Source organism: Xiphias gladius, chromosome 4, assembly GCF_016859285.1.
Source record: "Xiphias gladius isolate SHS-SW01 ecotype Sanya breed wild chromosome 4, ASM1685928v1, whole genome shotgun sequence".
NCBI lineage: Eukaryota > Metazoa > Chordata > Actinopteri > Istiophoriformes > Xiphiidae > Xiphias > Xiphias gladius.
Genome location: NC_053403.1, coordinates 13681106 through 13692492, shown reverse-complemented (window position 1 = coordinate 13692492; position 11387 = coordinate 13681106). Strand labels below are relative to the sequence as shown.

Below are 11387 nucleotides of genomic sequence, written 5' to 3'. Positions count from 1 at the left end.
TCAACTGCTTGCATAAGAAACTAAGGCAAAGGTGTTTTTTTTAATTCAGAAATAAGTATTTCAACATATTATCACATTTTCTGCACAAATGAACAACCAAGGTGCTTGCTTTAAGTGTTCACTCCCTATTCTATTGTTCTGTTCGCGATAGACGCAGATAATATTAGATTCAATCTTCCCTAATTTAGTGTATGCGTAATTGCAGCGCCAAAATAAATTGGAATGCAGGATGAAGTGTTGGACCAGCTTCCTGTCACATGGCCGCTACAGTAGGATCATATGACTTCAGTCGATGAAAATGAAAGCTGGGTGCAGCCAGCTTGAACCTGGGGCTCTTATTTTGGTCTTTAATTTATGTTTTTACGCGAGTTACCAGCTGACTGAGCTGCAGGTAAAGCGAGGATTTATCGATGTGACAGCCGTAGTCTTTACTAGAGTAAATAAATGACACGGTATGCGGACATATCGCTGAAAAACACCATGTTTTGGTACATGTACAGTAGCCATAGGTGCAAGATGAGGTCTAGATGACTGGGAACACTGTTGTTTATAACCTTATTTTCCTCCGTAATGCGTTACAATCACAGGTGTGCAAGCTCTGCAGCGGGCCTGTCCTAAATGACACCGCGGTGGGCCAGTTTTGCTCCGTATCCGCTGGACGGGTAGACGGTCGCTGCTGCTTGAGAAATGACAACACAACCGACCCTGAACATATCATCGGGTAGGACTTTAATGTTGCCTTCAGGGTCTATCGGAAATATACACAGTAACTTTATTTACACCAAGTTATAAGTGGTCTTTCGTAAATGTTAACAAATGCTGTAAAGAATACCAGCACCATATTTTTATTGACAGATATTTTTTATCTTTGTAGATTTCTTGTTGTCCTGGCTTATATTTGTTTGTCTTTTTCAACATGATAAATAGGAAGTGTGGCTGTGACTTTTCAGCAAAAATAATCAAGATCGGATGACAGGAACAAAAGAGTAACCTCATTTGGCAGCCAAAGGGGAGGAGGGGTGGATTCTTTGCAACTTTTTCAGTAGTCTTGTTTTGCTATACTACCATTATATTGCTGTTACCATTGGACAGTATGCACATGGTTTGGTCGGTCTTCATTACGACCTTCATTCCGTTTAGCCGAAGGTTAGTTGGAGCAATGAAAGTAAAACATAGCGTTGGGATGATAAAAAAAAGTTTCTGCTTAGTCATATAATTTGTGTATAAACCTCCCTGCTCTGTATAGTACGCTGACAGTGCCAATGTTGTGGCCTTTGTCCCTGTTTAACACAAAGTGCAGCACAGAAGCCTCTGTAACTTGAGTACCTAACACCTAAGCAACTTAAATAAGATATTCACAGTTAAGTTTTGTTAATGTTTCATCTTGTCTTTCTGTTTTCCTTTAGGTTGGATCTATCCAACTGTTCACTAACTCACGTTGAGGACCTTAAAGAGGCATCAACAGCGTTAATGATGTATGTACAGTAAATACAATTTCATACCCATTTACACATCATACAGTATACTGGGCTCACAAAAAAATGGAAGACCCTGCCTAGATGTTTCCTCAGTGACTCTGTGAGGTTATTTTTAAGGCCAAAAAAAAAAAAATCAGAACTGTGCTCATCAGTACTGCACACGTTGATTCTGCATGATCAAATGGGCCTGTTCCACATGATAAACAGTTGTAGACTTCTGCACTGCTGCACTCGGGAAAATGTATGTCACACATGCAGGTGATTCCTCAGAATGATCTTAGTGTTGATGAGAACATTCTTGGGCAATAGGAGTTTAGGAACGTTTCTGTTTCTAGCAGCAAATAAAAACTTTCATCTTTCCCACTGGCAAAGACTGAGACTCTTCACACTAAAGAGAAAGAGCTAAATGGATATAAACCCAAGTTGCCCCACACAAAGTCTTACTCATCGTTAATTAATATCTATATGGAACCATTTGTCTTTGCCTTTCCTGACGTATTTTACTTAATAAGATTTTGTTTTGCAGAGACTTCTCATTTAATCCCATTGTCAACATCAGTGACACAGCATTTCAAGGATTTATTGAGTTAAATTACATGTAAGTATATTGTTACAAAAACTGAACTATGAGAGCTGCTCATGAGAATAAAGTTTACACTAAGCACTCATGTGTATAAAGTTGTGTCTGTTTCTTTGTAACTGAAATTGTGTGTCTCTTTAGGATTTTGCCAGGAGACATAGTTTGTCCAGGAGGCAACACGTCTTGGTCAAAGGTGGAGGTCAAAAAGGGAAATCGTCTTTGTGAAGGCCAGAAAAACATGTGCAACCAAAGTGGACATCTGTGTAAGTCCCCATCTGATAATCTTCCACTGTGACACAAAAAAAAAATCTAAATCTGCAGTACCTTTCTGGTAATAAGTGACATCTGTTCATCTCACAATCACTGACAATCCTCAGCCGTTAACTGCCCAGAGAACTCCCTCTGCGCCCCCTATGGTCCCGGCTTCGTTCAGTGCAGCTGCGCTGACAACTACCATGGATACAAGTGCCTTCGAGAGGTCAGTTCTGCAAGCAGCTTTATCCGAATCATTCACGTTATTATCCACTTTATTACTACGTTTAACACTGGTTCACTTCAATCGTCTGGTTATTTTAAGTTATGCATTTGTTAACATTGTCAATAGGGGGAGTTCCCAGCTCTCCAAGTGTTTGGGCCTCTTGGGGCATCGACAGTTGCGATCGCTTTCCTGCTGTGGGTCACCCAGAGACGGAAGGCCAAATCCCTCTGAGGGTGAACTGCGGTCGTCTCGTTTTTATCTTTACCTGCAATGATCTACTGAGCTGAAACTGACTGTTCTGAAATGGAAAATGCTGACACACAGTCTGAGGTGACCCCAGGCTTCTTTTAGACAAATTAATTTCATTTTACACCTTTTAGGGGCAGCTATGTTTTACTTAAGGGAATTTCTAAGTCTGAAATTTGACATTTTTATTACTGCATTAGTGCAATTTTAGAGAAAGGATTTTTCCAATGTTTTAATATATTTTTTTTTTTTGTCAAAAATTACCACTATTAACACTTTGATTAAGTGCAGTTGACTGACACAAGATATGAATCTAGAGGTTGTGTTAAAAAAAATTCTGAACTTCTGCTCGCTGTCAACTGTGCCATATCTGTACTGTGTAAGTTTACACAACGGAACTACATATCCTCAGGCATATTTGAGGGGAATTGTCAGATTTGGTAAACTGTTTACTGCATGTTGAACATGTACTTTACTCAGAGAAAAAAATCCAAGCCAGGTTCACTACAGAAATCGCCATGTGAAACATCAAAAAGCTTATCTTGCTATTGATGGGTGAGTAGTTTCAATGCTTCTTCCCAATGAGATTCAGGGTTCTAATAAAGATTTCAAAACAGTACATCTGTTTCTTTTTTTGAGCTACCACTAGGAACCTATGCACATATAAAGCAATTAAATATTATAACAGTCTTTATAGAATTACGTGTCTGGAAATTTACATTAGTTAAGGTCAATATGTGGTTAATAAATACGAGGCCAGATAACAACTTCGGGATTACTTAAATGTCTGAATGTTAATGCATTGTATTTATACAGTGAATGTCAAGTATTGCAAAAACTAAAATTATCCTGCAAGGAAACATGCTGTGAAAAAAAGAAAATGTTTATTCCAACTTTTGCTCGTTTTTGACTAAAATTTGTGCCAATATGAGAGATGAAGCACGAGTATCATGCGTTGACCCATGAGGACATAACAGTAAATGACCTTAGTTCCTTTGCCAAAAAATGTTTTCATACCTGGTTTATGTCTTACTTTTCCTCTTAACCTGTTAAACTGATCATTAAAAACTACTCTGAAGAATTTATAGGAGCCATAAAATACCCCTTAGATACTGCAGCTCTAACTGTAATTAGGCAGCCATTTATGGTTAGTTTAAAATTGCCTGCTGTGGTTGACAATCGGAGGGTGTTGCAAACCACAGTGGAACGGTTCTGCTCTAAATACTGGAAATTAAACGTTCTGTTAAGAAACTGTTCATAACATGGATCTATTAAAACAATTGGCCTTTTCCCCAAAATAAAAAAAAGACAACTAACCTTCTCATCTCATCAGCCTTTGAAAAAATCTCAAATTATGCAATTCTACCATAAAAACACACATGGACTGTTTTTAAAAAGCTTATGTCATTTCAGATATATATTTATTGCATGCTAAAAGCACGATATATTGTTTTGTGTGCAAGCATTCATGCACACAAATTCCCCCATCAAGACACAGAGAAAAACCGGCCCCTTGGCTCAGACTGATGCGAGATGGAGGTCGTTCACTGGTCCACGTTTTTGACTCGCAGCACCACAGGGACCGAGGTGCATGGGATCATTCCCAGATCTGTGATGACCAGGTCCACGAAATCAGGCGGCGTCACGTCATACACCAGGTTAAGCAGGCCAAGAGAGTCCACTTGCTGCCAGTCCTCTAGCTGAGTCTTTCCTTTACGGGTCACAATGAGGTCATCAGGGTCATCTAGAAAGGACAGATGATGATAAAGTGCTGATTCTGACAGCCTCATCTAATGTCTGGATGGAATTTATATGAATACAGAAGTAACACTGAGCAAAAGCAGCATTTGAACTGAAGGGATGAGAAATCAAATCAAATCACTCAAGATGCTTTTATCTATGTAACAATTTAACAAATCTAATATGCCACTGAATGCTTTCCATACCAAGTTCATTGGACACGAAAGAATCTGTCTGCACCCGCTCACAAAACTTGTAGGTCTCACAACACACCAGCACAGGCACATTAAAGGCTTTGGCCACCAGAGCTATCTGGGATGTCCCCACACGAGACATGACGTAACCGTTGGCCAGCAGAGCGTGAGCACCGAGGAACACCTTTGATACCTAAAAGAAAATAAAGAAGTCTAATACGCTTAGAGCAGAAAACATAGGCTACTTCATGGCCAATTAATTGCTTTAATAGAACAATATTAATGTCTTGCTCAATCTACTATGGCCTCATAATTACCTCTGGAAGGATGTAAGAGACCGCCGAGATAAGGACGTAGGTGCAGCTGATGCCTCTCTGGACCAGGCGCCTCAGAGCCTCCCTGCCCTCCAGCCGAGGCCTGCTGTCCACCACGATCACACGGAACTTCCTGCTTTTCTCGAACGCCTCGCATAGGATGTGGTTGACCAGTGACGAGCTGAGCAGAGGGAGATGAGAGCAGAAATGACAACTAATTGTGGTAATGTTAGAGTGGGAGTTTAAGAGCTGACACATAAAAAAAAGGAAGAAAAAGCTTTAAAAGTGTTTTTTTTTTTTTTAAATTCTGTCTTGATATATGGGTTTTGCATGGCTTCATCATAACAAACTATTGAGCAATGCTAAGTAACGAGGAACCACAGGTTTGATGACCGAAACTAAGCACAGACAGAGTTATAATAACAAGATAAAACATTTTTTTCCTTTCATGTCAGATTTAAAAAGGCTTACCATCCATAAACTAGGATGACGTCTCCATCACTGATCTTCTCTATGGAGTACTTGGCAATAGCTTTAGCAGCAAGAATGATCTTCTCATTGATGTAGCACTCGATACAGTTCAGCAGTTTGCTCTTTGCCTATACAGAAAGAGAGAATGTGTGGGAGAAGAAGAGAAGTAAAACTGAAAATCTGTAACAGTAAGTCTGCCGTGTCTATGGAATATGTGAAATACAACATATTTATGATCTCTGGCTAAATTATGAGAAAAAAACAACTGTGACAATAACCTCTTCTTCTTTGCATTGACTAGGAATATTGGAGATCTCCTTCTTGATGTATTTGATTGCGTTACCCATGCTGGCTGACAGAGGGCGACACTGATTTAAAAAACTGCAAGAAAAATAAGACAAACAGAGTTGAATTTTCTTTGCTTAAAAATGCAGAGACATGAGTCATAACTGTTCATTTTACTTGATATACTGTGTGAGGTGACAAAACAGTAGTAAGCAATGCCTCCATGTTGAGCAATAACTTCAAAATGCTTGTACCTGATATAAGGTTTCAACTTGTTGACCAAGTCTCTAGACAGCTCCTCATTTGGAGGTGTAGTATAGTCCCTTATTACCTGAGGTTAAAAACAGTGCATGTACAAGTTATTTATGTTATTGAAGGTATTTAACTTTCTTCACTTAGAATCTGTCCACAATAAAAATGAATATGGCAACCTCATATTAATATTACATGTTGGATGCACCCTTGCATTAGTAAAGACGTGTGTAATTATTTTACGCTCACTTCCAATATTTCGTTGTTCGTAAAAAAACAAACAAAAAAAAAAAAAAAAACTGAACAACAACTGAAAACAATGTTGCTATAGTCATATGGGGAAAGCTACCAAAACTCTTTTTTTTGCTGAAAATCAATTTGCAAAAACATTTATAGGTTGGAGGAGTGTCTCCAATATCTTTTGACATCTTGCTCTTTCACTGCACTTGATTACAGAGTCAAGCACAAAACATATAATACAGTGAAGCAGATGAATGCTTTTTTTGTTGCTGACATACAAGATTTTAAAGCAATCAGACTGAATGGTCCGTGTTCTGTGGGAGTCTACCTGTTTGAAGGCATGCAGCAGGGCTACAGAGCGAGCATTGGATCCCGCCACAATGCCCTGTGAATACTGGAGACCCAGTCGAACAATAGCAGGATGAATCACTGTGGAAGGAATGCTGCAGGAGAGAAACAGAAAGAGTCAATAGTGAGTTTAAGGATGTGGTCATTAAAAACATAACAAAACATATCAAACTTTCTCAGACATCGCTACTGCATATAGTCAGTTTACCTAAGTTGCTGTGTTAGAGGGGCTTTGCGACTGTACTGGTGAAGGTGAGAAAAGAGACTGACTTTGTAGCCATAGTCTGACCGGAGTGGAATCTGAAATCAAGCAGATCCAAATCCAAAGCCATCAATGTCCAGCAGTTAAAATTGAGATAGTGAGGCTAACACACAGCCACAGCACAGCCTAGGCATGATTCAATAAACAGATAAGTCTGTAAGTAAAATTCAGCGGACCACAGGGAGAAACACAGATACTTGTTCATGTTTAACTTTCAATTATGTATGATTTGGTCATAAATACTCTCCACACAAAAACAGAAGCGCAGAATGGATTACAAGCAAATACCTGCACAGCAAACAGCTGAGTGTTGTAGGTGAGCAAAGAGTACAAAAAACAAACAATAAACTAGTTCTCACCAACTTCTCAAACAAAAACATCCCACGGACATATCAACTCTGTCCAAATGGACCAAACAATAGTTTAGTTAGTTAGCATCCCTAACTTTCCAATTAATGAGTGGTGTTGGAATACGATAAGGGTTGCGGGTTAGCAAACAAAACAAAATGAGACAAATGTCAATGGCACACATTTCAGAAAGTCAGACCTTAGCTTTTGTAGCAGCATTGTACCCTGGTGTCTGAAAGAAATGTTAGGTATAATCACATGCAGTTATGACTGGTGCCACAACACTGTTCATGAATTGCTGGTTACATTTTGAGAACTATCCTTGTTGCAAATACTCTAACGTTAGACAATAAGAAATGATAGGCTAATAATTTAAGTGAACCCAGAAATGATTGTGACTCTCATTTTACAGGAAACGACCGAGTGTGAGTGGAAATGGTATCGATCTTCCTGATCTCTTAGTTAGGCACCTACAGCAGACATCATACTTTACTTCTACAGCAGACATTTTACACTGTTCATGTGCCAAACCTTGTTCTTTCAGAGTTCTTCTGTCTAGACATCTTTGACAGTGTAAAACACAATGTACAAAGACCTTCGGCATTTTCCTGACATCTATCATTCCCCAGTGTACTATATATTACCCATTACGTGGTATATTTCTTTCTATAGATTCGAGCTTAGCTTTTCTCATTTCCAATAAGATAAAGAGTTATAAGCATTTAGATCATTTCTATCTGTTTTTTATTTGTATTTTCAAGCTTTAAGGCATTAAAAGTTAATTTACATTTAATTTGCTCAAGACTTAAACAACGATTCTCACACACACACACACACACACACACACACACACACACACACACACACACACACACACACACACACACACGCGCGGTGTTCAAAAATGCGTGGCTGGCAGTCTATGCTCATATCAAGGCATGCTGTTCTGAATCAGACGAAGCACACTTCCGTGATTAAACATTTTTAGAAATAAGACAGAGAGTGGCTAACCTGTTGTCTTTCCAATTTCTTGGCCAGTTTCTTTAAAACATCCGGGTTGTCCACTTGGATATGTTCTGGGAGCCTCTTAACCACTGAAAATACATAAAGAGTGTGACCTTCTTCTCAGTATATGACGTATACTTTCAGCTCGTCTGAATGATTGTTTCCACTACTGGTGCTGACCTTCTAGCTGTTACAGTACCTGGCTGCAGCTCACTGGGCGGTGCTTTGGGTTTGCCCGTGGAAGCTTGCTGACCCACCTCTCCCTTCTTGCCCTGTTTGGACGCCCTCTCAGCATCCTGTCGAGCTCGCCTCTCAGCTTTTAGCTCTGCTTTACTCTTAGCCGGCTTGTCTGCCGGGGCAGGAGATTCTGAGGCAGGCACGGGAACGGGCGCAGGAGCAGGCACTGCTGAAGGAGCCGGAGGAGACACATACAGACAGACAGACAGAGGTGTCAGGGTTAAGATTAATGGCAATATGGATAACAAACAGAGAGAAAATTTCCTTGACTAAAATCATAAAAGTGATCCTGTCTTAGGTGTCCCGCATTAGATGCCGATGTCAAAGTAATCTGTTGATGTCGTATGCACCTTTCTGCGTTGTTGGTTGCGTTGGAGGCTGGGATGCTGGAGCAGCTGAGGTAGCAGGCTTCTTTTCCTTCTCGCTTTCCTTTGAAGCCTTGTCATCTTTTCTCTCTTTGTTCTTCTTCTGCTGTTTCTTCTCTTTCCTCAGCCGTTGCTTCTCCTCCTTGGTCAGTTCTTTGCCTTCATTCTGTCATGCGACAGTGTCATGGGGGGGGTGGTCAAAGAGAACATTAGGCCAGATATGTCACCTAATATGAATCTGTAACAAAACTCAAGAAAAGACACTAACCTTTGCTCGTTCGATGTCATCTTTCCTGTCTGGTCCATCTGTAAAACAACCAATTTGGGATCATGTGATTAAGTCTGTTTATGGCACAATTCTGTTGCTTTTTTTTGATTCCGGTTAATGATGACAGGACCAGCTTTTATTTAGCTTTTGCTCCTTCAGTTTTGGTGACGCTGTTGGCAGCCTGTATGGCACTAAACTGGCTCGGTTTGCATCACGCCACGACACCAGTCGCCAAACTGGTCTACTACCATCATCTTCACAGCGCAATTACAACTTAAGCAGGCCTTTTTAGTTATCTTTGTAATTTTAAAAAAAAACTACTCGAAAAGATGATGCAATAACATTGGGATGTCTGCCATTAAACTACACTGTCTCGCGCAAGGGTACCGTTGGCTTGCGTGTAATGCTAACGTTAGCACAGCTAGCATATGGAAACTAACTTTGCTAGAGGCCAAACCCAAGGACCACAAAACACGAATTACAAGTGCAGGACAATTCGCCGCCGCGCCCCCAGTAAAATAATCAAAACACCTGGAAACAGATATAAAGTCCAGCTGTTACACACTCCCAAACTCACCTCCCACTTCACTATCAGCCATGTTTACGACGCTGCCTCGCTTCCCCTGCTGCTGCTGCGGCTGCAGGAACTACAGCCGCGGAAAATGTATATCGCCCCCTCGTGGCTAAACGTAGTGCCATCTCCAGAGGGATTTAGTTATTTGCCATGCTGTCAGTTAATTGCTTTTTATTACTTCTGCTGTTATAAACAGTTGCGTGTAAAAAAACATTGTCACAGTTTTACTCATATGCATTTCAATACATTATACTGTGGAGGATTGTCACTCTGCCACTACTTTCTACACAATTTATAATGTTTATTATTCATTTGTCAGTAAATATCGCTGCTCTGCATGGCATTTTGTGTCGAGGCCACGTTTACTAAATCATCTACAGTACACACTCAGTTGGCAGTTTATTAGGTACACCCAGCCAACCCAATGCAGTCTAGCAGTCCTGCGATAAATCTTCCCTCTGTGAAGCTTATAATGTTCGGTTTGTGTTGAAACTGCCTCAGGGATATGTTGATTCAACTTTTTAGTCATTTTGGAGGCTATAGTCTGTGCTGCTGTTGAATTTCAGTTATACGGACAGCTGATCATCTTATTCCGTCCACCCCATATATATCACTGAGGGTAGGCTAAATAACAGAAAGCCTTCACTGTATCATACAGTTCAACAGCACCACAAACTACAACCTCCAAAGTGGTCGAAAAGTTGAAACAACTCTTCTCTAAAACAATTTCAATAAAAACGTAACATTATAACCTTCACAAAGGGAGGCTTTATTGCACAAATGTTGCATTAGACTGCATTAGCTTTTAGCTCGGTGTACCTACTAAACTGGTAACTGGGTGCATGTACCGTTACAGTTTTAGAAAAAGAGACCCTTTGGTCCGGATGGTTGTAATGTGGGTCTCAAACCTGGGACTTTTACAGTTTGAGGACACGTTCTTTACATGGAGACTGTCTCGTTGAAAATCTTGTGGTACGTTGCTGGCAAAAACACAAAACATCACTGAACATGATTATTGTTATTGTGGGAAATCACAGGTGCTGTCCATGGTTCTGAATTCTCTGGCCTGGACTCCGTGCACACTGTCAGACTCTGGGCTGCTATGTCATTTCACCTTAAACAGCCCTAATCATTGTAAAATAAATAAACAAACTGCTAACCAAATAAACAAAGGACAAAAAAATAATTTATTTTAAGGGAATCAAGATACTCAGTGTAATCTATTCATGCACGACAATGATAACAAAACAAGCGAATCCCACTTTTTATGGCTGTTTGTTTTCTGATTTCCTCACTTATTTGTAGGATTAAACACGTAGCTGTAGTTGTCAGTAGTCCTAACGCTACTTAACTTAAGAAAATGCAAAATATCTACCAACCCAGCTTTTATCAGACCAAACATTCATGACCAAATGGTTCTTCTTGAGGATGTTTTGTTCCATTTTATTATTTATATTTTATTTTTCCTCTGCTCTTTTTTCCTTTTCAGATATATACATGTACAGTTATTAGATCAGACCAAGACTACTGCTTTTCACAGTCACTTTTACGTAAATCTCTAATAATCGGTGCATATCAAAAAAATGCCCACATCTCCTCTTTGAGCAAGGAAGACAAAAGTTATAATAACCACGTAAATATTCCAGTTGTGAAGTCTCCCTAAATCATCCGTCCAAAAGGCAAGGAGAAATATTTTGTGCCA

At 39.8% G+C, this 11387-nt stretch overlaps 2 protein-coding genes across 3 annotated transcripts; one reads left to right on the top strand and one right to left on the bottom strand.

Moving 5' to 3' along the window:
- Positions 1-191: 191 nt before the first annotated feature.
- Positions 192-3401, top strand: atraid (all-trans retinoic acid-induced differentiation factor). Its single transcript, XM_040124501.1, has 7 exons — positions 192-391; positions 588-721; positions 1407-1475; positions 2005-2076; positions 2200-2321; positions 2436-2536; positions 2663-3401. The coding sequence occupies exons 1-7, from the start codon at positions 293-295 to the stop codon at positions 2765-2767; spliced, it is 702 nt and encodes a 233-aa protein (XP_039980435.1). The 5' UTR covers positions 192-292; the 3' UTR covers positions 2768-3401.
- Positions 3402-4186: 785 nt separating this feature from the next.
- Positions 4187-9788, bottom strand: eif2b4 (eukaryotic translation initiation factor 2B, subunit 4 delta). Of its 2 annotated transcripts, none has more exons than XM_040124497.1 (13): positions 9689-9788; positions 9112-9149; positions 8829-9009; positions 8441-8647; positions 8248-8330; positions 6835-6926; positions 6607-6721; positions 6041-6117; positions 5780-5882; positions 5502-5629; positions 5034-5211; positions 4729-4909; positions 4187-4526 (listed from the first exon to the last, which is right to left on the bottom strand). In XM_040124497.1, the coding sequence occupies exons 1-13, from the start codon at positions 9708-9710 to the stop codon at positions 4327-4329; spliced, it is 1605 nt and encodes a 534-aa protein (XP_039980431.1). In that variant the 5' UTR covers positions 9711-9788; the 3' UTR covers positions 4187-4326. The 2 variants fall into 2 exon arrangements, with proteins under 2 accessions (XP_039980431.1, XP_039980432.1); XM_040124498.1 differs by having other exon boundaries at positions 8441-8644.
- Between the last annotated feature and the right edge of the window lie 1599 nt (positions 9789-11387).

What these genes read in the sequence shown, in the direction of transcription:
- atraid (XM_040124501.1), top strand. Translation starts at nt 293, where the DNA reads ATGAAAATGAAAGCTGGGTGCAGCCAGCTTGAACCTGGGGCTCTTATT. An exon ending in CAACCAAAGTGGACATCTGT is followed by an intron (nt 2,322 to 2,435) that starts GTAAGTCCCCAT and finishes GACAATCCTCAG; the next exon opens with CCGTTAACTGCCCAGAGAAC. An exon ending in GATACAAGTGCCTTCGAGAG is followed by an intron (nt 2,537 to 2,662) that starts GTCAGTTCTGCA and finishes CATTGTCAATAG; the next exon opens with GGGGAGTTCCCAGCTCTCCA.
- eif2b4 (XM_040124497.1), bottom strand. Translation starts at nt 9,710, where the DNA reads ATGGCTGATAGTGAAGTGGGAG. An exon ending in ATGACATCGAACGAGCAAAG is followed by an intron (nt 9,010 to 9,111) that starts GTTAGTGTCTTT and finishes GTCGCATGACAG; the next exon opens with AATGAAGGCAAAGAACTGAC. An exon ending in CCTCTAACACAGCAACTTAG is followed by an intron (nt 6,722 to 6,834) that starts GTAAACTGACTA and finishes TCTCTCCTGCAG; the next exon opens with CATTCCTTCCACAGTGATTC.